This window comes from Anser cygnoides, chromosome 3 (assembly GCF_040182565.1).
Source record: "Anser cygnoides isolate HZ-2024a breed goose chromosome 3, Taihu_goose_T2T_genome, whole genome shotgun sequence".
Classification (NCBI taxonomy): Eukaryota; Metazoa; Chordata; class Aves; order Anseriformes; family Anatidae; genus Anser; species Anser cygnoides.
This window is the reverse complement of record NC_089875.1, coordinates 13,576,521-13,602,682: the sequence shown is the minus strand read 5'-3', so window position 1 is coordinate 13,602,682 and position 26,162 is coordinate 13,576,521. Positions and strand designations below refer to the sequence as shown.

At 48.8% G+C, this 26,162-nt stretch overlaps 4 protein-coding genes across 6 annotated transcripts; 3 read left to right on the top strand and 1 right to left on the bottom strand.

Annotated features, from left to right (window-relative positions):
- The first annotated feature begins 355 nt into the window (after nt 1–355).
- GALM (galactose mutarotase) lies at nt 356–8,883 on the top strand. 2 transcript variants are annotated; one of them, XM_066995499.1, is made up of 8 exons: nt 356–659; nt 1,129–1,283; nt 2,532–2,738; nt 3,458–3,539; nt 5,542–5,683; nt 5,757–5,931; nt 6,131–6,174; nt 8,696–8,883. In XM_066995499.1, the coding sequence occupies exons 1-8, from the start codon at nt 464–466 to the stop codon at nt 8,721–8,723; spliced, it is 1,029 nt and encodes a 342-aa protein (XP_066851600.1). In that variant the 5' UTR covers nt 356–463; the 3' UTR covers nt 8,724–8,883. The 2 variants fall into 2 exon arrangements, with proteins under 2 accessions (XP_066851600.1, XP_013051661.3); XM_013196207.3 differs by having other exon boundaries at nt 358–659; nt 6,063–6,174.
- On the bottom strand, nt 8,420–14,831 carry SRSF7 (serine and arginine rich splicing factor 7). Its single transcript, XM_048048356.2, has 9 exons — nt 14,692–14,831; nt 14,201–14,381; nt 13,832–14,008; nt 12,873–12,947; nt 12,673–12,774; nt 12,254–12,307; nt 9,964–10,008; nt 9,370–9,405; nt 8,420–8,733 (listed from the first exon to the last, which is right to left on the bottom strand). Exons 1-9 carry the CDS (start codon nt 14,717–14,719, stop codon nt 8,679–8,681), a joined length of 753 nt encoding a protein of 250 aa, XP_047904313.2. The 5' UTR covers nt 14,720–14,831; the 3' UTR covers nt 8,420–8,678.
- A 13-nt stretch (nt 14,832–14,844) lies between these two features.
- On the top strand, nt 14,845–18,715 carry GEMIN6 (gem nuclear organelle associated protein 6). The gene is made up of 3 exons (XM_013196225.3): nt 14,845–15,087; nt 16,554–16,699; nt 18,047–18,715. Exons 1-3 carry the CDS (start codon nt 15,073–15,075, stop codon nt 18,420–18,422), a joined length of 537 nt encoding a protein of 178 aa, XP_013051679.3. The 5' UTR covers nt 14,845–15,072; the 3' UTR covers nt 18,423–18,715.
- A 509-nt stretch (nt 18,716–19,224) lies between these two features.
- On the top strand, nt 19,225–25,830 carry LOC106045576 (serine/arginine-rich splicing factor 7-like). 2 transcript variants are annotated; one of them, XM_066995500.1, is made up of 9 exons: nt 19,225–19,382; nt 19,754–19,934; nt 20,073–20,249; nt 21,155–21,229; nt 21,355–21,456; nt 21,942–21,995; nt 24,126–24,170; nt 24,781–24,816; nt 25,518–25,830. In XM_066995500.1, the coding sequence occupies exons 1-9, from the start codon at nt 19,361–19,363 to the stop codon at nt 25,540–25,542; spliced, it is 717 nt and encodes a 238-aa protein (XP_066851601.1). In that variant the 5' UTR covers nt 19,225–19,360; the 3' UTR covers nt 25,543–25,830. The 2 variants fall into 2 exon arrangements, with proteins under 2 accessions (XP_066851601.1, XP_066851603.1); XM_066995502.1 differs by lacking the exon at nt 24,126–24,170.
- The last annotated feature ends 332 nt before the right edge of the window (nt 25,831–26,162 follow it).

Below are 26,162 nucleotides of genomic sequence, written 5' to 3'. Positions count from 1 at the left end.
GGCCTTGTTTCTGGGGCGGGTTGGGAGCCGGGCAATGTCTTGCCTGGAGGCAAGCACTGTGCTGGAAACGAATATTCAGAGTCTGACGAGCTGTGCATTCTTCAGAAAAAAAATCTGAAACTGGCTCCTCAGAAAAAAAACATACACCGATTACACAAGTATTCCTGGGCTTCTCCTGCAGGCTGAGGGAAAACGAGGAGGTGGTACTGTGAGGGACGGTGTGTAATGGGGCCCAGGTCAGGGCCGTGCGCCCACAAAAACCCCTTTTTCCTCTCAGCACACATCCAAGCCCGCCAGGCAGCCGGTGCACAGCACGACTCCTCCCAGCTCCGCCACGCTGGAGGCAATCATGTGATTTTTAGGACTCTGCTCTCCAAAACCCTCTTTGCTCCGCTCCTGGCCACCCTCGCTTCCTCCCTGGCTTCCTTCCTGGCGGCAGCCCCGTGCTGGGATCTGGGGAGCGATGGCGGAGGTGAAGAGGGAGGTTTTTGGGCGCATGCCCCCGGAGGAAGGAGGAGGGGAGGTGGAGAAGTTTGTGCTGCAGTCAGACAGCGTCAGAGTGGAGATCCTGTCCCTGGGGTGCATAATCGCCGCGCTGGAGACCAGAGGCAGGGACGGGCGGTTTGCAGACATTGTCCTGGGCTTTGACACGCTGGAAGGTGGGTCTGAATCCGTTTCCTTCAAAGAAAAAAAAAAAAAAAAAAAAAGAAATCAGAGATTTTGTTCCTACTCCTTCTAAGGGTACCCCCAAATCATGGGCTGAAGTAGCACAAGTCCGGGGCTCAGCGGTGGATGCAGGGACACCGGTGGCCCCAGGTCGCAGCGTGCCCCTCTGACAGGCCTGGCTCCTTGGGCCTCTCTGCAAATCTGTGAACAACACAAGCCCCCTCCAAGCTGTTTCAGTCGAAGATTAGAGAATCACGGAATTATCTAGTTTGGAAAAGACCTTCAGTATCACCAAACCCAGCCATCCACCTGACTGACCATCCTGAGACACCAGGGCTGCAGTCACCTGCTTAGGGCTGAGAGGAAGCCGAGAGGGACATCTCCGAGCCCACAAACACGCCTGGAGATCACTCATCCTGCCCTGGCCTTTCCACATCACAGCACCCTGCTTTTTCCGCCCAGGTTACATGAGCAAACACCCCTTCTTCGGAGCCGTGGTGGGGCGCGTGGCCAACAGGATTGCCAAGGGGAGGTTCGTCGTGGACGGCAAGGAGTACCAGCTCTTCCTCAACAACGGGCCCAACTCGCTGCACGGAGGAGCCAGGGGCTTCGACAAGGTGAACGTCGGGCTGGTGGGGCTCGTGGCCTCCTGCACGCAGCCTCCAGGGTGGTGGCAAGGGGCTGTGATGTCTTCACTCCCCGCCCTGCAGGGTTTTCTGGTGGTTATTGAGTTGGGTCCGCTCCCAAAAAGTGCTGCGAGTGCAGGAGGTGATCCATCATTTCCTCAGAGGAACTTGTGCAAATGTGCTAGTGCAGCTGCTTTCCTGGGTTAATGGTGTTTTTTGTTTGTTTGGTTTTTTGTGAGGGAACATCCAGGCTGAAGGGGCAAAAGTCAGAGGGTCTGGAATAAAGCTCACTGCTAAGCAGCACCGCATGATTAAAATAATCTCCTGTCACAGAGACAGGGATCAAACGCTCATGGGGCGCACTTGTACATTTGCTAGACTTCCTTCGGCCAGGCAAACAAGATGCACTGGCTTTTGGCTGTGGCTGTCTCAGCCATCTCCTGAGTTTTTCCTGATCTTGCAGGCCTGGGTGCTGCACTCAGCGTGTGCTCTGACGACACAGCAGCTTACAGCTGCGCTTGTGTGGTGGCGACACCTGACCACGTTGCTGGAAAACTGTGGGACTTCAGAAAAGTAATTCTCCTAGCTTTAAAAATATCAATATCTGTGTGCTTGCTGGCCTTTAATAGATTTTGTTTCACTGATTTAAGTAGAAACTTAAATACCAAACCAGAGTCCCACGGCAGTGGGAGCTGCAGCTGATCTGCACGCGGTGCAGGAGCACGTAGCAGGACCCACTCTGCAGCATGGTTATTTGGCATCCTCAGTTCCCACACTGGGTGAAAATGTTGCTTTTTGACAAGTCCCCTCCACAAGAAGGGGAATAGGTCCAGCTGCAGGACAAAAATCCATCACAGCCAGGCCTCTCCGAGGCATGGAGTAACAGAGGCCCAGGACAGACCCCGACCATAGCAAACTGCTTCCCTTCTTCAGCTTCTTGTGGAAAAACCCATTCCGTCGGTCAGCCAGAGCCAGCAGGCTGGTATTTGTGTTTGCTACCACTTCCCTCTTTCTTTTTCAACAAGGGCATGTTGGTTTTCAGTACTTCATAGGAAAGAAAATGTCATCTTTCTTTCTTACTTTTTTTTTCCCTCGGATAAAAAGCAGGAAATATGACTGGCAAAAACCTTTGTTTCAGTGGATGTGTGCCTTTCATCCCCATGTTCGGCCCAGAGCAGGGCAAGGAGAGAAGGGCACAGCATCCCCTATTGCTGCCCCACTAACGCACGGTCCTTGCAGGTTCTCTGGAGCCCCCAGGTCATCCCAAACGGTGTTTGCTTCTTTCGGCTCAGCCCCGACGGCGAGGAAGGCTACCCCGGGGAGCTGAAGGTCTGGGTCACCTACACGCTCAATGGCAGCGAGCTGGCCATCAACTATCGAGCTCAGAGCAGCAAGACGACACCCGTCAACCTGACAAACCACGCGTACTTCAACCTGGCAGGGCAGGTAGGCATGGGGAGCCCTAACCCCATGGAGGGACACCATGAAAAAAGGTAAAGAAGTCCAAGCATCCCAGATGTGGCTTCTGGGGACAAAGCGATGGAGGTTGTGCCTCTGCACAAGCTGCCCCTCCATGCAGGTCTGCTCGTGCCATTGCCCTAAAAATGTCTGTGCAGTTGTTAGTTTACCCTCAGCCTGTCCTCCCAGTAGTACAGCAATATCAACTCCTGTGGCACGCGGCTCAGGCATGTTTCCAGAGGAACGGGAGACCTTTGGGCATGAAACTGCTGCTCAGATTAGACGGTGACGTGCAGGCTCAGCTTTGATCCTGCTCCCCTTCCTGCCCAGCAGGTCACTTGCCAGCATCCCTGAGGCTGCCAGGGAGGAAGAAGAGCACAGGAGATGAGCCAGGAGGATGAGCTTCGCTTCACCCTGTGCTTGCTTCCTTCCCCTTTTTGCCTGCTGCTATGTGCTCAGCGCCTAGCACGTTTCGGCTAGCCCGTTGGCAGCATGCTGGTGCTTGGCAAGGTGCACGCTCAGGACGATAGTCTCATGACGGAGGTGCCGTGCAGGTTTTTGCCACTTCTGCCCTTTGCCTTCTGATGGGGACAAGGTGGGAGGATGCCCAGGAGGTCCCCCAGGCACTCCCAGGTCAGCTGTAGCACCACCACACACGGGTGCCCGAAGGGCCACTGCAGGCCCCAGCGTTTCCCTTCCTCCTGCAGGGCTCACCCGACATCTACGACCACGAGATTTCCATTGCAGCAGATTCCTACCTGCCTGTGGACGACACCAAGATCCCAACTGGTGGGTGGCACCTGGTGGGGACGGCTTCGCAGATGGGGGTCTGTGGGGAGTAGCACTGCCCCACAAAGAGGGTCAAAGCAGGACCCGGGGGACCCCGGCATAGCACAGCCCCACAGGAGCTGAGCAGGGTGGGCAGAGGCAGGTGCTGGGAGCAGGGGCTACCACCAACAGCCCCAGACATGCTGAGGGTGGACTGATGTCTGCCCAGCGGAGCCGGCAGGAGCAACAGGAGATGGGCTGGAAGCCAGGCTGCAAGGTCGAGAAGCCCAGGAGACAAGCTCCCTCCTGCACAGGGCCAAAGGATGTTCCTCAAGGCTGGTTTGGCCACCCTGGGGCCACCAGAGAGGGGCACTGAGCTCTTAAAGAGCTGGTATTTGCCCAGGGTTTGCCTGTTTTGTTTCCTCCAGCAGCGTCTGGCTTTCTGACACTTCTCTACTGGGATTTTCTGTATGATATCACCAGCTAACTTCCCCAAATCTTATTTCAATAAGATCAGCCTATGCCCAAAAGCAGGAGAGCCCTTGGTGCCCAGGATCCCAGCATCATCCCTGCTGCAGGAGCCGAGCCGTCAGTCCCCAAACAAGGACAGGGGAGCTGACACTGCTGGCTAGGAGCCCGAGCGCACAAAACCATCGCTTTTCTTTCCTGTCTTTAATGTCCAAAAAGAGGAAAGGCCATTAAGGAAGGCAGCACGTTTTGCATACTAAGCGGGTTACTCCAACAAAGGTGGCGTTGCTGCTCTCTCTGGACTCAGAGCAGAGAAGCAGACTGGCAGCCTTTTGCACTCGGTCTTGATTTGGGGCTAAAAAGGACAAAAGAGGGCTTTCTATTTTTTTTTCCCGCACCATTTCTACTGTGTGTCACCCCATAATGATCCTGCCTCCAAGCCAAGCAATCTGAGCAAGCTGAGGCAGAGCACGTGTTCCCTGTGCCCGCTCCAGCACCCCCTTGTGCTGCGCAGGCGACTGCACGGGAGCTGCAGCAGGAGCCAACTCTGCAAAACAGATCTCGCACCAGGTTTTGTGCTGCAGGGAGCTGCTTTTAAGAACACGAAGTGTAATTTTGTCCTTACTCTTAAAGAAAAAGGAAGGAGAGGTAGAGAAGCTTAAAAAAAAAAAAAAAAAAGCAAATGAAAGCTTTTTAGCTCAGGTGTCTGCTAAAACTAGAGTCACGCCTGGGCTCACAAAACCACCGCGTGTGCCTGCAGCAGCTTGCACCTGGAGGAGCAGGGCTCTGAGGCCTGGCGGCGTTTGCTCCGCCTGGTTTGTAATGCCAGGGCTCGAGCGGGGATGAGCCCGACGCCACAGCAAAGCCACTGCCCTGCTCCCCCCGCTGCTTCCCCCACGGAGCTGTTTCCACCAGGGCGCTGCCAAGGCGGGCGCCGGGTCTGCGCTTCAGCAGGAGTTGTTCTGGAGGGGCAGCAATCACGTTTCTCTTTCGCAGCTCAAGCACAGCCAGCTCGCTCCCCGGCTTCTTACAGCACCCATTTGAAGCTCTGTGTAAACGTAGCCTTTGAGGCCAATAAAACTGTGCACGGTTTTAGCCCCAGGGGTGAAGACAGGGTTTGTGCAGCTATTAAACGCGGAGCCCTTGCACGCAACAGCTGCCGTATTTTACGTACGTGTCTAAATCGACATGCCTTTTTTTTTTTTTTCTCAAGGTTTTTTTCCGCCCCACAGCTGTAAAGGTGCTCCTTTTAGATAGGATCAGAAGCCACAGCAATGTGCTGTTTGTCAGGTGGATGCTTCTCAGGGCTTGCAGAGAGGAACCAGCGCAGAGCTGCTGGGAGCAGGGCGCGGGGACGCCCACACCGCTGTCCCCACAGCGGCCCTTGGAAACCCATCTGTGTAGGTGTGGAAAAGCAGGGAGGGCCGGCTGCAGCCCCCACTGCCCCGAGCCGAGGTTCAAGCCCAGGTGGTGCCCCTCAGCTCACCTCATGGGTTTTATTTTTGGGGAGGGGGGACTGGGTGCGAGCGCTGACGCTGCTGCTCTCCTCGCCCAGGGGAGGTGGCTGCTGTGCAGGGCACCGGCTTCGATCTCCGGCAGCCCGTGGAGCTGGGGAAGCACCTGAGGAAGTTCCACCTGGACGGCTTCGACCACAACTTCTGCCTGCTGCCGGGACGGGCTCGGCGCCTGGTGGCCAGGTAGGGCCGGGACCCCTGGGGATCTCCCCAGGGCCACCGGTGCCCACGCCAGCCCCCGGCATCGTCTCCGCAGGGCTCGCCACCCGCCCACGGGCAGGACCATGGAGGTTCACAGCACGCAGCCCGGCCTCCAGTTTTACACCGGGAACAACCTGGACGGGTCCCTGAAGGGCAAAGGTGCCGCTACGTACCCCAAACACTCGGCTTTCTGTCTGGAAACCCAGCACTGGCCTGATGCCGTCAACCAGGTAAGCAGCTCGGGGCCTGGGGCTTTTGGGATCTGTTCCCTCTGCTCCGGGAAGGCTGCGGGGACGTGGCCGTGTCCCCCCAGCCCTCTCTGGTGCCACTGCGCTCACCGGCTCGCGCTGCCTCTCCGCAGCCCCACTTCCCCAGCACCCTGCTGCTGCCCGGGGAGGAGTACGACCACACCACCTGGTTCTGTTTCAGCACCGCCTGAGGACAGGGGAGACTGGCTCCTGTCGCAGGAAGCGGTAAGCATCTCCAGGTTCCCCAAAAATCCGTTCGGGTGCCAGACATTTGGAGCTGCCCTGGGCGATGGGACCCGCTTGGGAGCTGGTTTCCTCCTCTCTGGACTCCGCTCGCTTTAACTCTGCTGCTGTGCAGCCTCCACAAAGCCTCACCCTGTGGAACAAGCTCCGTTCTGCAGTAAAAACGCACCGAAAACGCAGCGTTTAGGAGCACAGCCCACCAGATCTCAACCTACAGAAGGGGAATACTCACGTGGAGACCGAGGAAGCTCATACAAGCACCAGCTACTCCCACCGAAGGGCCAGAAGCTGCACGTGCTGCTGCTTTCTTGGCTCTGCAGGGTCAGCTAATCTGCGCGCCCTGCTGTCAGCTCTTACGGCAGCATCACGACGGCACAAGCACCACTGTTAAACACAAGAGCTCTGTGGAGGACAGGGCACTGGGATTATCCCAGCTCACCGCTGGCTCGTTTTGAAGCCAGCAGCAGCAGCTGCTCAGGAGCATCGCCTGCAGCACCCTTGGCTGCGGCAGCGAAGCAGGTACCTCCATTCACAGGTCTGAATGCGCAGCTGCAGGAGGTAAAAAACAGGTACCAGCACAGCTGTCGTGTCAGTCTGCAGGTTTATTGCGGAGTAGGTTTGCCTTATGAATACAGAAGAGAAAAAAAGCTGATCAAATTCCAGAGCAGCAGCGTACGTGTGCTTCTCACCAGGTACTCCATAAACCGGGCTGGCAATACACAACCAAAAAGCATCCCAAACACAAGTCACAGGCTTCGGGTATTTCTGCTAAATCGTTCCAGGGCAACGCGTGCGTCGCCCCGCCACTCCCCTGGCGGAATTTTAGGGATGTTGCCAGAATTTCAGTCCTTGCACCCGGCAAACGAAACGCTAGGTCCCACTGCTAAGCACCACAGCGGTGTCCACGCGGACACCAAGCACCACAACACCAGGACGAGGCGTGAAGGGCAGAGTGCTGCGACGTGAGGGAAGGGTCAGCACCTGCACTATTTACTCATACACCGAAGAAGCTCCATAAAGTCATTATTCACACGAAACAGGGTTTTTCTTTTGGAAAACATGGGTTACCAAAGGTGTGACCGAGGTTCATTTTGGCGTTTCCTTGCATTTAAGATGCTCTGTTATGGTTTACACATTGAAAGCAGCATTACAGATTTCATTAAAAGCCCAGAGAGGCCTCACTTTCCATTTCAGTGCTTTAGACAGATTTTTTTTTTAGTTCTTCACTTTTTCCTTTTCCGCCAAAGCCACCATTTGTTTCTGGCAGATCTCCCATCACAGTAAAAAATATTTTAGCTTTTTTCCCCCCCTCCACCAACAGTTTGTTTGCTCATAGTCTAACGTTGTTTCCAGCCTTTTGCTGTGATCTGTGTCAACAAAGTGCCTTACCATTCAATTCTTGACTACAGCATGAGGACAAACACAGAGCGACATACCTATATACAAATCCTTAATCCTGCAGGTGTGTATTTGCTGTAAGAAATTAGCTTAATTCAACAAATTTTTCTCCGGGATCTGAGCTGCTCTAAAATCATACCAATTTCTGTGCAGCAGGCTAGCACTCCTGAGGTCAGCTGTGAGGATCTTTCGCTTGAAGGAGGAAAGCCTGAGCCAACAGTAGAAAGCCTCACGGCACTTTCTTTTGTCTCTCAAACACATGCTCCCAAGTTCCTTCCGAAAGTAGGTCAGACGACCTAACGTCGCCCCTCAAGAAAGGGAAATGTGCCTCGAGACGCTCTATGAAGTTTTCATTACGCTAAAAGTCTACAGAACTAAAAGTGCAACAAGTCAAAGTAGCAATTATCAAGTTATTAACGTTTAGATGTTTCTGCAGATGTTATTCACTTAAAGTATGTGTTTTGAACAAAAGCTCATTGTTAAATTTTTGGGCATCTGGTATTACAACTAGTCAAGCACCAGAGTAAGCATAGCAGAATAATTAGGTCAGGGAGAGAAATGAATGCCCATTAAAGATCGTAAAGGAATAAAAAAGGCATATGCAAATTTTTAACCATCTGCAGACAGGGGAGACAGACTTTAAATTCCATTTTAAAAGAAAGCAGAAACTGATCCTTTCACCAAAGACCATTCGACAACAAACGTGAAACGTGGCTGAGAAGACACTGCTATTAGTCATTCCCACTTGGACACGTTCCACCCGTGTTACATGGCACACAGCTAAAATTGCCCAAACGTTAACAGAAGCAGCAGGGTTACTACAGAGAAGTTTTAGTTAAAAATACACATTTTATTTCAATGTGCCAATAAAAAAGTCCCACATTTTCATATCACAGGAAGTTAATTCATACAATAAAAAGAGACCTGCGCTAGTCTATCGGTGCGACTAACTCAGAAGACCCAGATCATGCCAGATTTTAGTTGATATACTCTTCTATCTACATTCTTACATTTACAAAGACACCACAAAATCCCTTATAATAATGTAAGCAAAATAACTTTCTTCCTACGAGGTTAAATTCATAACTTTAATCCATTCTTTCAGGACTTGCACTTCTTTGAGGGCTTCCTGATGGTGAACGACTGAAAGGGAAAGAATCCACAGTTAACATTTGAGTAGTGATTTGGGATCCACAAACACAGGAAAAGGAAACAACAGGAGGTTACCCAGACTACTCCAGCACCCTTCGAGCACTGTTTTTTTAAATAAATAAAACAATCACTATTGACAAATTGAATGGACTAATTATTTAACGTTAGAGATAATACATTCATTACTTTCACATTTTTTGCATAATCTGAGTAAAACCAGTAAAATCAACAGGCTCAATCTTCCAGACTGACTGTCATGCCAGGTTACTCCACTATCTTCCCTAGTCTCACTGCAGATTTAACGAGACTCAAAGCTGATTCCCGCGTTTATTCTGTGCTTTAAACTCACCGGCAGAGTCTCTGTGCACTAAAACTAGTGAACTAAAAATAAGAGAGGAACAGCCAAAGGCGAGACATCTAACCTGAACACTGAGGAATTACTTAGCACATACATAATACCACACATAAAATCACAGTCACATTATTTCTGGCAATGACATCTTTTCAGCAAAATACCTTCCCAGTATTTTCCTAAGAGCAGCTGTCAAACTCCTCAGCAGAGATCGCTGCAGGTATTAAAATGTCAGCTCTACAGAGTCTGTGTGACTAGCAGGGAGACCAACATACCTTCTCTTTGGAGATGGTGATCGGGACTTTGACCGACTGTCAAAACAGAACATAATAAATGCAGCGTAAAGTTAAAATGGATGCTTTACAGTAAAAACAAACAAACAACACAACAGCACAGCAATGGAATTATTGTGGGAAGCTAGCCAGAAGCTCTTGAAGATGGCAAAGCTTTCCAATCAGCTTTTACTCTGGCAGAGATTCTTAATTAATTTTGTGTGGAGACTGATTGCATGCAATCACTTTCAGTAAAGAAAGCAAGTGTATAAAAGCGAAGTGTATAACTGAGGTGAGGCTTTGAGAAAACATTGCCATAGATTCCTCCAAGTGTTTTTCAACAGCATTTATAAAGAATGAAGCCCTTTTTCTGATTTAACAGAACTGAGCACTAAACAAACAGTCCTGTTACTAAAAACAAAGAGATGGCTAAGGAATACATTCCAAATACCCGCAGAGGAAATTTTATAATCAGTCCTATCTGAAATAGACACCTGTGTTTGGGGGATTTTTTTCTCAAGGACTGGGCTTTGTTACCCGTGAAAAAACAACACTAAATTCTAGATACCGCTGCAGGCTTCATCTCTGTATGCTCACCTCTTAGCTGGCGAGCCGGATTTAGATCTGCCATGAGACCTAGACCTACAAGAAGAGAAAACACAGCTCAGCAAGAAAGCCACAGGCACGCATGTTCCCACATTAAGACAGTAAGAGTCGCACCAAATGTGTAAGAACCGTAACACTGAATGCAGACAAAATGCTGCACGTTTGCAGGACTTTTCCTGCTAAGTTTCAGAAGAAAGTTTTTAAACGGATGCTGTGCTTACTGCACATACTGTGCATACTGCTCTGAGCTTTGGTCACAGGCTGACGACCTGTGCACGCTGATGAAGGTGGCAGGAATGCACAAACTACCCAAGTTGCAACCAGCTTCTTCACAAAGCCGTGCTTCTAACTGGCAAGTTTTATTAGGCTTCAGCGACATCCACCACTGTAGTTGAAACTGGCTGCAGGCAGCATCATCCTACAAACATCTTCTCTTCAGAACACTTCATCTTTTTAAAAGAATATTTTTAGCAAATGCATATAAAACCTGATGAATTTAAGTATTGTGAAAAGACTGCCAAAAACGTCAAGTCTTTTTGAGGTAAGATTGGTGCACCAGGAGAACACTAATATCACTTACAAAGAAGAACTGAAATTTGGAGGTTCCCAAAGGAAGCGTTCTACTTTCCGTGACTACTTTCAGATGCACGCTTTGATGCTGTCAGCCCAGCAAATTTCATGTAATACTTATTCAGCCTGTCTTCCTTATGAATTGAGAGCCTGCCTCTGGACGCTCTGCATTCCTTTGATTCTTCTGTAGAGACAGTCTCTCAACTGCCTGATGTGGAAATTTAAACAGTGACTTCATTACAAATTAAACACCAATATTTTGCCACTTCTTTGTACTTTTATTTCTATAATTTCTTCTGCCTCAGTCACTTCATCTGTACTTACAATAAAATGTGTCACAATAGAGTTTGGAAATTACACTAATAGCACCCTTTACGCTGCAGAAATCCATCCTGGTACAAAGAAAAAAGAAAATAATGCTAACAAAATCAAGAAATTTTTCTTTTTGAGAGCCTGTTGACCTTGGCTGTTTTCTGCTCATCACTGGCACTGAACAACAATAAGCCATGGTTAAGTCACGTTGGAACAACTGGTATTAAGATTCAACACATTTTAGCAACGGGTAGAGAAAGTGCACCTGATCAATAAAAAGGATGGCTCTGTTGCCTTGGCAAATTGCGCTTCTCTCTTCACTAGCTTCCAAAATGTTTTTTTGAGTTTCTGCTCTTAGCTAAGACATCTTCTGGTCTTCACCTCTCTGCTCCATAAGAATTCCTGGCTTGCTGCCCCACCCCTCAGAAAAGCCTTCCACCACCACCAACTTTCAGCAGCGAAGTTCTGATCTTCAGCTGTAGGCTTTTCCACTTACTCTCTTCAGCTGAAGCTTCCTTTTTGTGTGTGCACGTGTTCCTTCACCACTGACTGCTATGTTACTCATTTCAAAGTGCAATCATTAAAGCAGAACAGCAGGCCCAGGAATGGGCTGGGGAAAGAGCAGCACCATCTCCTTCAGAGTAGAACTTCAATCCCCTCTTAATTCTCCTACAACAGCTCCCTGAAGCCAATCAACCTATGTCAGCCACATTTTTCTTGACAAGCTCTCAGGAAACACACGCTACAGTCACTTACTGTGGAATCATTAGACCACAATACTGAAGAGAATGAATGGCATCCTGTATTTCTCTCAAATCTGATCATCATTCTAATGGTACGTTTGACAGTACAAAATAATTTGGCATGGTGTTTATCCCAAATTTAATTCAGCTACTGCAACATGACACTTTGTGAATACAGACTCAGTACTAAAACAGTACTCAAGACAGCTAAAAACAGCTCTAACACACAGCACTAGAAAGTCCTTCAGGACTTGCCTGGTTACAAGCATTAATACTTTAATACTAAGAAAAGGACATCCTAATTTCTGACAAGTAATTCAAAGAATCCATAATCTCATATGAGCTATATAAAGCAAAATACTTTTCAGATTAATTCTAGATGTTTGGTACGTTAGCTAACTAATAATACAAACCAATCAAAACGGTACCTGCGATGACCATAAAAACCTAGATATTAGCAATATGTAAAAACAAAACAACCAAACAAAAACAACAAAGAAAGTACAGTCTTCTGCACTGGTCTTTAAAACCTCAGACCCCTGAGTTGAATATTCAGAATATGTCTGTCTTTCTCTGAGCATTTTTACAGCTGCCAGAAAGCCTCAACAAATTTAAGCAACTTTACTACATGTCCTCAGTTACTGCAGAGATCTTACCTGCTTCGGGGCCATGTAACAGATCTGGATCTAGACCTGGATCTTGATCTTGACCTGAAATGGAAAAAAAAATAAAATAAAAAAAATCAAAGGAGTCAACTCAACTAGAAGCAACGACTGTTACAGCACTAGGTAAAATCACGTCTACACGTTGAATATAAAACCTAAAATATCTTTAAACATTCTAAGCATCAAAATTCATCTTGGGATATGCAGTTCTTGAAGGCCTACAAGACAAACTGGATTACTATAACTTTGAGTAAAATTATCAAAAAGTTTTAAAGTATTCTCTGTCTGAATTTCTAGCAATCAACACCTTTAGAAGTCTGCTATCCGATACCTTTCTGAATGCCTTAATTAAAAAGAAATGCAGCAATGCAATCAAAAACAACAGCTTACACGAAATTACTACTAATTACCTCGATCTCTTCAAGGAACCCGATCGGGACCGTCGGGGAGACACAGATCTAGACCTACGAGGAGAAACGGACCGGGACCTACGATAGGAAGCAGACCTGGACCTGCAGAGAAATCAAACAAGGTTACGGTTGACTTGTGCAAACACAGCTCTTTGTAAGCAAAAGAAAGAAAGAAGAATAAGACGCAAACATAAGCATACCTCCTACCACGACTTCGACTGCGTGACCGAGAATACCTCCTTCCTCGGGACCTGGAACGGGATCTAGACCGGGACCTGGGTTTAGGTTGGAGAAAACACGTATCAGAAAACAGCTTCAGCCACCACTACATGTGAGTACCTGCTGAAGTCAAAACTTTCAGAAAACTAAAGAACTAGCATCTGTGAGTTGGAAAAAATCTCTGGGCCTACTTGCCTTGAGCAATTTTACTACCTAGAAAAATGTTAAAAGCTGAATTACATTGCAGAATTACATTAGAATAAAAAAACACTGTAATGCGTATTTAAAATAAACCTTGCAAGTTTGCAGGTCGACCCTCTTTGGCCCAAGGTCTAGCAGATCTAGACGATCTAGAAGTATCTATAGCCGATCGCTGCATCTAGGTGTTCTCTTCAATCTAACGACGATCAAACTGACAGCCCAATGAGCCAGGGTGAGGCTTGATTGACGCAAGAAGATTTTTCTAGCTGGGAATGTGGTCAATCTGGTGTTCCTCTTTCTAAACCGGAGGGGGGGCCCCAACTGAAAGCCAAATTTACTGTTACGGCGGTCACCGTCTCAAATTTTCTGCCCTTAAAGAATAAGGTGAAGCTACGTGTAGATGGCTCGAGGGGATCTGGCCTCTTATGCTGATCACCTCAAGGTCTAGGAGGATCTTAAGTGTCGGATTTGCAAGGCGCCTCAGCATGAAATCTTAAGGCTCGTGACATTCTGAATCAAGGCGACTGACTCAAACGAAGAAACCTGAAAGGTTTTGACCAGGTTGATTATTAAGATAGTAACATTTGATAGAAATAGCAACAAATTATAATATACACCTATACATTTACTCTAGAGTTAAATTTTAAAGAAAACTGGCGTAACATTCTGTTCTTTGCTAGCAAGAGCTACACAAAAGTGAACTGGCGAAGCAACCCAGCCGCTGCGCTCCCGCACGTACCTGCTCCTCCTTCGGCGACTATAGCGATGGCAATCATAAGCATAGTGGCCTTTCTCACCACACTCATAGCATCTGTCATTAGGGTCAAAGGGGCGCCGGGCAGGAGGCCTGTCGTAACGGGAGCGACGGGGCATCCCCGTCGACACTTCCACTCTTACTCTGGAGCCACAGATCACCCTGAAATAAGACAGCGATGGCTCTAAGTTAACTGCTAATGTTTATGGCAGAACTACTTAAAAAAACAAAACAAACAAAAAAAAGAGAAAACCCCCAGAACTACATAAAGAAGAAACGGAGAGAAAATCACGATTCTCTCTCCGGACTTAAAAATGGCGCCAGCTCCCGCCAACATCAGCAGCGCTCACGTACTTCCCATCGAGCCCACGAACGGCGTCCTCAGCATCCCTCGGGTCTTCGAACTCCACGAAGGCGAACCCCGGCGGGTTCCTGGCGATCCACACGGTTCTCAGCGGCCCGTAGTAGCTGAAGGCTCTCTCCAGCTCGCCTTTGCCGGCGCCGGTGCCCAGGTTCCCCACGTACACCTTGGTCTCTGAGGGGGAGGAAGCCGGGGGTTAGCGCCGGAGCCCTGAGGGCTCGGGGCGGCCGCCGCCATCTTGTGAGCGCGGCCCCCTCCCGCCTCCCGCGCGGGCAGCGCGGCCGCACCCCTGCCCCCCGCCGCCGCTGACGCAAAATGGCGGCGGCGGCGGCAACGGCGCCTAACGGCCGCCTCGGCTTCCCCTCCCTCATTTCCTTCACCTCCCGCCTCGGCTCCGCTCCGCTCCGCTCCCCTCCCCTCAGCCATCACCCCCCGCTTCCTCACGCTTCCCTCCCCTCCTCGCCGCCGCTCCCCGGCCGCTCACCGCCTCCATAGCGGCCGTAACGCGACATCCTAACGGCTCCGCCAGCCGCCGCTCCGCGCGCGCACGCGCCTGCCTTGGCCGCCCGCCTCCCGCCCTCAGGCGGCGGCGCGCATGCGCGCGGGGCGGGCGCCGGTTGTCGCCTGAGGGGAAAAAGGGGACGGGGAGAGCCGGGACCGGGACGGCTCGGGGAGCCGCTGTGACACCGCCCGGAGCCTCCGGCAGCGTCCTTGTGGGGCTGAGGGGGGAAGGCGCCTCCGGTAGCGGCGGCTCTGAGGAGAAGCTCTCCTTCCCCGACAGAGATGCGATGCGGCTGAGGGAGAGGAGCTGTGCTCATCCGAAAGGCGGTTTTTGCCTCCTGAAGCGCTTATTTACGACGTGATTATGGCTGAATTTGCGGTGAGAGTTGTAACTGCCCGCGGTAGCGACCTGTGTCTGTCAGACAAGGCTCAGATGGCAGAGAAAAATAAATCTTCGAGGCTTTGTTTAGAACAATTAATTAAACTTTCAGCATTGGAAAAAAAAAAAGGGGGGGGGGGGGGGGGGGACTGAGACCAGAAAGATTTAAAACTGAAAATGCTTGGAGCATTTTGCTCTAAAGTGACTTTGAACAAAATCCTCTCCAGCCTGATACAGAAAGGCACCAGTTAGGGAGCTATTTACATCCCGAAGGACTGAGATGTGTAATGCATGGAAACACGTGCATATATATCTGAGAACACTACAGCCATTCTTTCCACTGATTTTCCTTGAAACAGGAGCTAAGATTTCTCACTAATGCTTGCTCTTACAGTGAAAACGACCAGATTTGCAAGTTCCTGCTTTCTTAATAAACTATATCTGAGAGAAAGCAGTAGCTGATAAAGTAACTCATCCATAAATCCACAGCACTGGGAATTGAAGCCTTACAATAAGAAATAAAAATCCCTCCTTAAGCCTGCAAAATACCAAATATTTCCTTTTATACCTGTGGTATTTTTTTTTCCTGCTAGGGTCACAAAATCACCACATTTTCATTTATATCCCTGAACGATGGAAGCTTGTTTGCTTCATCCACAGGGAGCTTGTCAGTAGCAGTCTTCAGACATAGAAGCTCTCTGGAAAAACCAAAAGGTTTTCACTTTTGCAGCTGCACAGGAAAAGCTCGCAAAGCAAACCTGCAGGCAGCCCAAAAGCAAGGAGCAAAAAGGGTTATTTGTATGTCGCAGGCGCCTACAGGATGAACCTGAAGGCATTAACGCACAGGAGAGGACCCGAGCCAGGATTTCGCACGCTCGCTGCAGCCGCCCCACGCGTTATTTGGGGTCACCCATTTAACAGATAACACCTCCCGTGTGGCTGATGAACCCCTAGCACGTTTACAGGACGCTCCTCGGCAGCCCCCAGCTGGGTGCTTTTTACAAAACCCAGGCCGCCAACCGGGGCGGGCTGGCGGCAGGAAGCGGCGGGGCCGGGCCGAGCCCACGCCCGCCCTCGGCGGCCGGGGACCCGCAGGCGGCAGCCGGTGAGGCAGGAGGGGGGCACCGGGGGCCCTGCCGGGGACGGGAACCAGGTGCCCGCAGCCCGCTGGCCTCCCCACATCGTTCCCCTTCGCGGGGGTGAGGTGGGACGGGTGTCCCCCACGCTGGATGGGGGTGGCTCTGCTGCCCGTGCCGGCAGCGTGGCTGGTGCGGGGATGGAGTGGGAGAGCACCTGCTGCTCGCACTGCCCTGAGTGTTTTTAATGTTTGCATTAAAAACAACAACAACAAAAAAAGTGGCTTAAAATGTGTGGAAGATTCTTACCTAGAGGCAAATTCAGTTCTGATGTAAAGGGCAAAGCAAGGAGATTCATTACTTCTGCTAATTGCTCTGGCTATTTTCTAGGTTCTGGGTGTAGGCGACATGAATGACTGGCAAAAGAAAAGTCCTCTAGACTGGGAAACATACGTGAACAAAAGGGTGAAAGTTGCAGCAGCTGAGAAAAATGAATATGAAGGATGGGTCTTAACAGTTGATCCAGTTTCTGCCAAGTAAGTACCAAAGCTTATGCTTCGCTAAAGCTCAGAGAGAACGAGTTTTTCAGGAAGAGGACCCCAAGAGTGAAGCAAACTTATCTGGAGGAAAAAAAAACCTGCATGTTGAGGCTCTGTGTTTAATTGTCAAGGCCTAAGAGAAAAAGATAACAGTAGCTGATGAGACCTAAATCCACATTTAATTTCATTCAAGGGACTGGTAAGTTTGGGGGATGGATAATAGCTGAATTCATGCTGGCTTTACAAGGGAACGGGCAGATATTTGGCTCTGTGCTGCAAGAGGTTTTTCTTATCATTTTGTTTGCAAGCTTGTCCAACAGGAGCACAGTATAGAGGCTAGAAACTAAAACATCCAGCCTGTGATGTGTTTCAGATGAAATGGTTGTTCTTTCAGCTATGTAGTGGCTCTGATACTCCGACGTTCTCATAGAGATGCTTGCCTTTTTGATAGGAAAGGTTTCTGCAGCTGTGAGTGATTTGGGGGATGGCCAAGGCTAAAATTAATGGCATATTTCATTGCACATCCCACACACAGTCTTATTCCACTAATGGTGACAACAGCAAATTAATAAACTGCTGGCGTAGAGTTCTGGACTTTTTCTTCCCACAAAAGGAAGAAAATGGTTTCTGATTCTCTTCTATGGTATATGGGGAGGAGATGCTAGAAGTATAACAAGTTTTTTTCCTGACTGTATTTTAGGACTTCTGGAATGTAAGTGCCCTTGAGAAAAGATCAGGCAGCAGTCTTAAATGGCTACAACATGAGCCTGAACCTGCTGCAGTGTGTTCTTGGTGCAATACTCAAGTATAGTTTTCAGTTAAGAAGCCAGCGATACTCATTAACAATACATATATTGCTATTTTAGTGATGATCAATAATTACATGTTAATAATTACCCATTAAAAGCTTCTGATGTTCATTGTTGGCTGCCACCAAAAAATTCAGCGTTCTGTGTGTTGAGTGTATGATGGTATCGTTTTTTAATGTTGGAAGACTTGGGGCGCTTTAGCGAGATTGGGAACACTGCCCAAATTACATTCCCAGCCCTGATTCTGATGCAATCTGCTACTTTGGTGGTGGTGGTGTTTGTTCGTTTTTCTAATGTTTTGCTTGGTAGTACCTAGAGTAGTTTCAAGTTCCAGGTCAGAAGTTACCCCAGAGCCCCACGGTTTCACCATTTTAAGGACATAGCATGTTTCTCAAGAAAAGTCCTGGCTACTTGGTATTTTCTAAATACCTGGATTGCAATGAGGCTTCTGAGCGCTCACCTCCAAGACCCTTGGGTTGTGTTTCTCACTCATCAGTTAGGTACAGTCAATCACGCATCCTTCTTTCCCTGGCAGTGTTGTCCTGGCAAACTTCCCAGAGAACGAAAGAGTGTCCATTGTAGTTGTGCTGGGCCACGCTGTGCAGGAGGTCGACGTCCTGCAGGAAGCGGACGATGACATGAAGGCACGGCTTTCTTGCATATTTGCACCCGAGGAAAGCAAAGCTTACAGCCCGGAGGAGCTCGACAAGAGGAAGAACGACCTGAAGAGCTGGCTGGAAGCAAACCACATCCCTGTGACAGAGCAAGGAGAATCCGGAAGAACGCTGTGCGTGGCAGGGGTGCTGACCGTTGACCCGCCGTACGGCCCGGAAGAGTGCAGCAGCTCCAACGAGATCATCCTGTCCCGCGTTCAGGGCCTGATACAGGGCTACCTGGAAAAGAGACAGTGAGGCCTGCTGCCTCCAGTGCCGGCCTTGGGGAATGGGTCTGCCTGCCCCGTTAGGGACTGTTCTGGGGGTCAGTACGCCTATGTCCAGAAGTGCTGCGTGTCGGGGCTTCCGTCTGAATTCTTGTACGTTAAGAAAGGAGTAAAGCAAGCAGTGTAAAGTACAAGCACAAAACATTTCAGATGCACTATTTTTGGTTAAAAAATCAACGATAATAATGCTGTATTAAACTGATGTACCACTATATTTTTTTGTAACAGTATTATGAAAGATGAAATACGAGAAATTTAAACTTCCTCTGCCTTTAAGAGTAATTTCATTACTTTTCTAGCAGTGTAGGCATGTTTATTTGAAGTGCTTGCCACAGATCTTTATTTTTTCCAGAAGGAATCGTGATACTTGAATTCCCACACCAGATGCAAGATTTGCTGGGAAAGCTTTTATTTTCCTACAGCGTTTCTTCTGTTTCAGCACGTTAATTATAGCATAGGATGAGGTTTGTAGGATTATCAGGGGAAGTTAGCAGGCAAATAGGCTTTAAGGCCGACCGTCGTTCTCCATCCACATTCGCTACTTCAGCGCAGCAGTGACAGGAGGACGTTTGTCGCGTATAACTCCCTGCAGCTGGGGAGGTTCGGTTTCCTTTTAGCGCTTCGGTGCCGTTTCACGCCATTACCGATTTATTTCTCAGACGCCCACCCCCGCCGCTCCCCTCAGGCGCCTGAGGCGCGAGGCGGGAGCCTCCCTCAGCCCCTCCCCGCGCAGCCGCTCTCGCGAGACCTCCGCGCGGCCAGGAGCGCGCTCCCCCCGCCCCGCCCCGCGTTGCCTAGCGACCCGAGCCCCGCCCCGTGCGCGCGGCGGTGGCGGCGCGGCGCGCAGTCGCGGCGGCGGCGGGCTCTATATAAGGGGAGGTGCGCGGGGCCCGGCCCGCAGCGGGGAGGATGTCGCGATACGGCCGTTACGGTACGGGCGGGAGGGCGCTGGGCACCTCAGCGGCCACCGGCGGAGCTGGGGGGGGGGGGGGTTGCGCTGAGGGGAGGGAACGAGGGAAGGAGGGAGGGCGGCCGCTGTCCCGCGAACGGCTGCGGGGGGAGGTGGCGACCGCCGCGCGTGGCTCGGGGCCGCCGCCGGACCCGGGAGGCATTGGGCGGCGGGGGGAGAGCGATAGCGGCGGGCGCGCAGCAAAATGGAGGCGGCGCCCAAGATGGCGGCGCCTGAGGGCCGCGGGGGGGGGGGGGCGGCCGCGCCGCGTTGAAGGCCTCGTGCGCCGCGCCTGCGCAGTGCTGGGGGTCCCGGGCTGACATGGCCGCCCCGCGCCCCCCCCCTCCCCTCAGAGACCAAGGTGTACGTGGGGAACCTGGGCACCGGCGCCGGCAAGGGCGAGCTGGAGAGAGCCTTCAGCTACTACGGGCCGCTGAGAACCGTGTGGATCGCCAGGAACCCGCCGGGGTTCGCCTTCGTGGAGTTCGAAGACCCGAGGGATGCTGAGGACGCCGTGCTGGGACTGGACGGGAAGTACGTGTGTGACCACACAGCCCCCGGGTGCCGCCACGCTGCCTCACCTCGTCCTGCGCTGCCCCGGCGCCTGTCTGCCGAGCTGCAGTCGCTGGGCATAAAACCTTTCCTGTGACTAACAATCTCCATGTGTTGCAGGATAATATGTGGCTCCAGAGTGAGAGTGGAAGTGTCGACGGGGATGCCCCGTCGCTCCCGTTACGACAGGCCTCCTGCCCGGCGCCCCTTTGACCCTAATGACAGATGCTATGAGTGTGGTGAGAAAGGCCACTATGCTTATGATTGCCATCGCTATAGTCGCCGAAGGAGGAGCAGGTACGTGTGGGAGCGCAGCGGCTGGGTTGCTTCGCCAGTTCACTTTTGTGTAGCTCTTGCTAGCAAAGAAAAAGCCAGTTTTAACTCTTAATGCTGTAAGTCAACAGGTGTATTTCACTTTTTTTTTTTTTGCTAATACATATCAAATGTTACTATCTTAATAATCAACCTGGTCAAAACCTTTCAGGTTTCTTCGTTTGAGTCAGTCGCCTTGATTCAGAATGTCACGAGCCTTAAGATTTCATGCTGAGGCGCCTTGCAAATCCGACACTTAAGATCCTCCTAGACCTTGAGGTGATCAGCATAAGAGGCCAGATCCCCTCGAGCCATCTACACGTAGCTTCACCTTATTCTTTAAGGGCAGAAAATTTGAGACGGTGACCGCCGTAACAGTAAATTTGGCTTTCAGTTGGGGCCCCCCCTCCGGTTTAGAAAGAGGAACACCAGATTGACCACATTCCCAGCTAGAAAAATCTTCTTGCGTCAATCAAGCCTCACCCTGGCTCATTGGGCTGTCAGTTTGATCGTCGTTAGATTGAAGAGAACACCTAGATGCAGCGATCGGCTATAGATACTTCTAGATCGTCTAGATCTGCTAGACCTTGGGCCAAAGAGGGTCGACCTGCAAACTTGCAAGGTTTATTTTAAATACGCATTACAGTGTTTTTTTATTCTAATGTAATTCTGCAATGTAATTCAGCTTTTAACATTTTTCTAGGTAGTAAAATTGCTCAAGGCAAGTAGGCCCAGAGATTTTTTCCAACTCACAGATGCTAGTGATGTGGTTTTTGTTTTTGTTTTTATTTTCTTTTTAGTTTTCTGAAAGTTTTGACTTCAGCAGGGCCTCACATGTAGTGGTGGCTGAAGCTGTTTTCTGATACGTGTTTTCTCCAACCTAAACCCAGGTCCCGGTCTAGATCCCGTTCCAGGTCCCGAGGAAGGAGGTATTCTCGGTCACGCAGTCGAAGTCGTGGTAGGAGGTAAGATTCTGGTTGTTTTGGATTTGTTTGTTTCTGTTCTTGCTTTTCCCTCAACTCTGTACCTCTTTGTACTCTTTGTGAAAAATACTTTAAGGTAACTTGGATTTTTCGTTTTTGTTTTGTAGGTCAAGGTCAGCTTCCTACCGCAGGTCCAGGTCAATCTCTCCTCGTAGGTATAGATCATTTTCACCTCGGAGGTCACGGTCTGGATCTTTAAGGAGATCAAGGTACGTATTACCTGTTAAGTTTTAAGGTCACAATGCTGTTGAAGGGAACTTAATTGTTGGAGTTAGCATTAACTTTATTTTTCTGCTGTCCTTAGCATTCATAGGAAGTTTCATGGGGTTACATCCCTGGGCTAACCTGAAACATTTATCTAAAGTTAGAAACCTGTTCATACAAATTCTGAACGACCATTTCTGATCTTTTTCATAGTGTCCCAAAACTAGGTTTGTGATTTTGATCTATGGTCAAGGCTTTCTTCTTCAAGGATACAGAGTAATTACATACAGCAGGGCAGCAGGATTTCTTACGTGGATGATATTACTGGTCAAACCTATTACAACTTTCTAATAATACCGCTAATTTTGCGGAAGTAACTTGAGTAACTTTAATTATTTGCATAATGTTAGTGATTTCAGAGAACTGTGTTGAAAGATCTCTGCTGTATGAGTCGCATAGTAGTGGCTGATTTTTCACTGCTCTTTTCTAGGTCTAGGTCCAGATCACGCTCAAGGTCTCGGTCTGTTGTATGGCCTCGAAGCAGGTATGGTGCTTGTTTTTAATTAAAACAAGTAATAACGTTTGTCTTCCTTCCTTCCTTCCTTCTCCTAGGAAGTTTGTGGCAGGAAGGGGTTAGAAGGTTGTGCAGCGTAGCAATATTTCCTCTTAATGTTAATAACTTACGCCTCTTTTTTGTCCGTGGCTGCATCTATATATCTAAGTACATGGAGCCATAAACAAAGCATATATATGATTTGTGCAGGATGGAAAGAAGTTTAGAAAATTACTGGTTTTGTACGTAGAGAATACTTGAACAGGATACTGCAGGAAATGTTACTTACTTTTTTTGTAAATTCTGACTGCTGAATACAAGCAATAAGATTCCTACCGTTGACTCAACTGTTGCTCATGGCTCTTCAGCATTGTCACAGTTCTGAGAATGAAATGAAATGAAGTTGCTGTAGTGATAAGAACTGTGTTACCTGGGGTAGGACGCTTGGCTTTAGAGTTCTGAAGGGCTGAATGAAGGGGACCCCGAGTCCCAGTGCTACAGGTGGTGTTTCTGAGGACTGCTCTGGCACACGTGCCTGTGGATCTGGGTGTTTCCTGCATGCCAAAATAGAAGTTGAGGAAGACAGATACAAATACTCCTGTGTTAACAAAAATGTGATAGGCAGGAAGGAATTGCTCTTGTGGTAGAGTGGGTGAAGAGATGGGCTTCGTTAGGGTCTGCTGGCTGCTTTAGGACTTGCACGCTGAGCCTTTAGGAGGATGGTGACTGTTGCCTATTACTGGAGCTGTCCTACTGCATAGCAGGCACATCTGAGCAGCAAGTAAATGACTAGCCAGGCTCAGATTGCAGGCTGCTGCTGCGGAAATCTGGGTACTGCTGTGACGTTTGGTGGCTCCTGGTTCTGGGACAGTCAGGCGCCTGCAGGAAAGATACTTGATGCTCTTACTGAAACTTGTAAGGAATGCTGATTCCACGGGTCTGCAGCTGCAGGGGTGAGCAGTGGTAGTTAGGACTGGAATGACAGAAGCATTGTGCAAAGCCTAAATGGTCCTGGTCCTGCTTCTAGAGCTGCTGGCTGTCAGTCCTTATGATGGCGTACTCCTGGAGTGAGGAATTGCCAGTACCGGTAGTAAGATGATGGTGTATGCTGGTTTTCTGCCTTTTTGACTGAAGGAAGTCATGCTCACGCTACAAAATAGGAGTTCTGGGCAGACTTGAGCAACTCCATTCTGTGTAACTTTGATGCAGTAAGAAAACTGCTGGTTACAGTGTTGAGGACTGTTACAGATGATGGCTCAATATAGTGGCCAGGAAGGTTTAAATACAGTTGCACTTATTTATTTAACGTGTGTAGAAAGCAATAGGCAAGGTAAGGTGACTATTGATTGCCCCCCTATAAACAATTGCAGACAGAAAATGGAGGGTGGGGGGAGAGGAATTGTTCTAGTGTCAGAATTCATCCAGGTGGTATTACAAAATCTTTGAAAACTGGATGTTAAATTTAGTTCTTTAAAAGAAACAGCCACAAGAGCATTACTAAGTAACACAGCAAGCATTTGAGTAGGTAATGTAACATGATCGATGTGTGAGAAGTCTTTGAATAGATTTTAACCCATAAGATGACCTGGGAAGAGTTTACAAATTACAAAGTCCGAGTAGCCAGATGCCTAATGCAACTAAAGCTATTGGGATAACTAATGAAAACTACGTTGTACTTGAATAAAAGTGGCATTCAGAACTAAAGACGATGTGCATCAGCTTTTCAGCACGTCTGACTGCAGTTTCCTAACATGGTGTTTAATTAAAAGATTTTCTAAGATGACACTTTAATTATTCTTCCCTTTGCGAAAAGAATGCTGGATGGGGAGGAGCTGGGGGGGAGACTGGGACAAAGCCTTCTGTTCTGTAGAAGTGGTAGCCAAGCTTTGCTGGGGAGCTTCTTGTGCTTGTACTGTTGTCTCCTGACAAGCGGAGTGTGGAATAAGAGAGAAAGGATTCTTCTGAAATACCATGAGGAAAGCTTGCTGCGCCAGAGCGGAGCATTCCTCTCTGGTTTATGATGCTGTGCAGTGTGAAATTGCTGTTGCTGGTTAAGCTAACTTTCATTGTGTGTGCATGCCACTGGCTGCTTTGCTGAGCTTTATTTTTCTCCTGTTGTAGGTCTGGGTCCCATGGTAGATCTAAATCTGGCTTACCTGCTAAAAGGTGAGCGTATAAATACAACTGGCACTCACTAATTTTTTTTGTCATGATTCAAAGTATGTGTTTGGACCAGTATTTTAGTTGCATGTGGAAGAGTCTTTTTAATGGCTGATTTTTAAACATATTTTTATACATTTTTTTATATATATATTTTTTTGTTATAGCTGACTTTTTTGGGTTGGTCAGCAATTCTTCCAGGATTGTGGGTATCTGGCACGTTCTTGTCAAACCCATGTGATGTGACGACAAAGTATTTTTGGCAGGATTTGGGGCATATATTACACTATCTCTGTTCTCAGTCCTCCTGTCTTTCCTTCACTTGGTTTGCTGCTCCTGCTCTGCAGGATTACTGTGACCATTTTACAGCTGGTTGGAAGCTGTGTGTTGCTCTCTCCCGAGGGCTTCAGCTTTCAGCAGTTTTCTTTCTCAACTGCAGCTTCTTGCTTAAAGTAAGTCTTTAAATGGGGTGTAGTTGCTATCAGCAGCATTAAGGGTGGTGTCGCTGTATGTAAAAACATCAGCTCTTACTGTTTTGAAGTGGACAAAAGCGGTGACTTGGATGTATGCAAGCTAGTACATGAAAAATTATATCGCTATCTTTTTTTTTTTCCAGTCGCTCAAAGTCCAGATCACCATCTCCAAAGAGAAGGTAGGAATATCTTAAAACTACAGCGTAGTAACCTACTTTCATGAAACTTTGTTCAAGTGCACTAGAAAATGTTGGCAGATGAGAATCAACTATTGTAAAGTTCCTGAGGAATTTAGAATCTGGGGAAGAAGTGAGCAGTGGAGCAAACAAAACGAGCACAGCTGGAAAAGGGGTAATAAGGTGTGAAGCAAACCACCAGCACATGGCAGGATTAAATTCCTGTTCGTGAATCCTCACAGTCAGCTCTTACTGCACGCTGTGAAGAAAGAAGCATTTCCTCTCTGTAACTGGAGCAGTAGATGCTGGAATTTTGGTAGGGTGATACCCATACACAGGGCTAGCTCCAGACTGGAGCCACGCAGGTTACAGCTCACCTTCATCTTGGCAGGGTAAGAATCCTGCGCGCAGCTGGAGAGCAGACTCCGAGGTGCTTTCCTCGAGCAGGCTTGATGTCTTGCCTAGTTCTCACTCACCTAGTGCGCTTATTTCAATGGGCCCTTTCACACTTCAACTTGTTACTTACATGGTGTAAAATGTAACTGGATGAGCTCCAATACTCCTCATGAACTGCGTATGAAAATAGCATGGTGAGGGACAATGCTGGAAAGAGGTTTCCTGTGTTCAGGAAACCTGGGGCAGTATGGATATTGTGTTGGTTTTACTGTAGGAGTTGTTCTTACTCCTTTTTCTTTCCCTTTCAGTCATTCACCATCAGGAAGCCCTTGAAGGAGTGCATGTCCTGAAAGAATGGATTCAAGTTAAAAGGTTTAAGAAGAAAATTTATTTTGTTTACATTATTATAAGGGATTTTGTGGTGTCTTTATAAATGTAAGGGCTTAGTCCTAGAAGGCTGTTTCTATTGACTAACAACAATTGGCATGTGTTTGGATCTTTTAAAAGTCTTATTCGTAGACTAATGCAAAACTCTTTTGTTGTGTTAATGTTCTGTGATCTGGAAATGTTGGGCTTTTTTATTGGCGCATTGAAATAAACCGTGCATTTCTAACTAAGAAATCCTTTGTGGTAACCCTGCTGTTTGTTACTACTTGGGCAGCTACCGCAGGGCACGTGCCAGCACGTGAGCCGAGTGTGGCGCAGCAGCCACTCGGTGGCTGTCCTGCAGGCGAGGCTCCTGTAGGACTTCCGCGGAGCTCTGATCCACGGGGAGCGTTACCAATGCCGCTTGTCAGTCTTCCTGTCCATTCCTGACTGTTACGATTTTTAGGCTGCATTTTTATTTGCACCTCCTCAGAGTTCAGTAAAGCTGAAAACCTGACTTACCCTCTTCTGCCACCACCAGGATGTTTCTGAAGTGCTCCCTCCAGTGGGGTGGATGGCGTTAATTA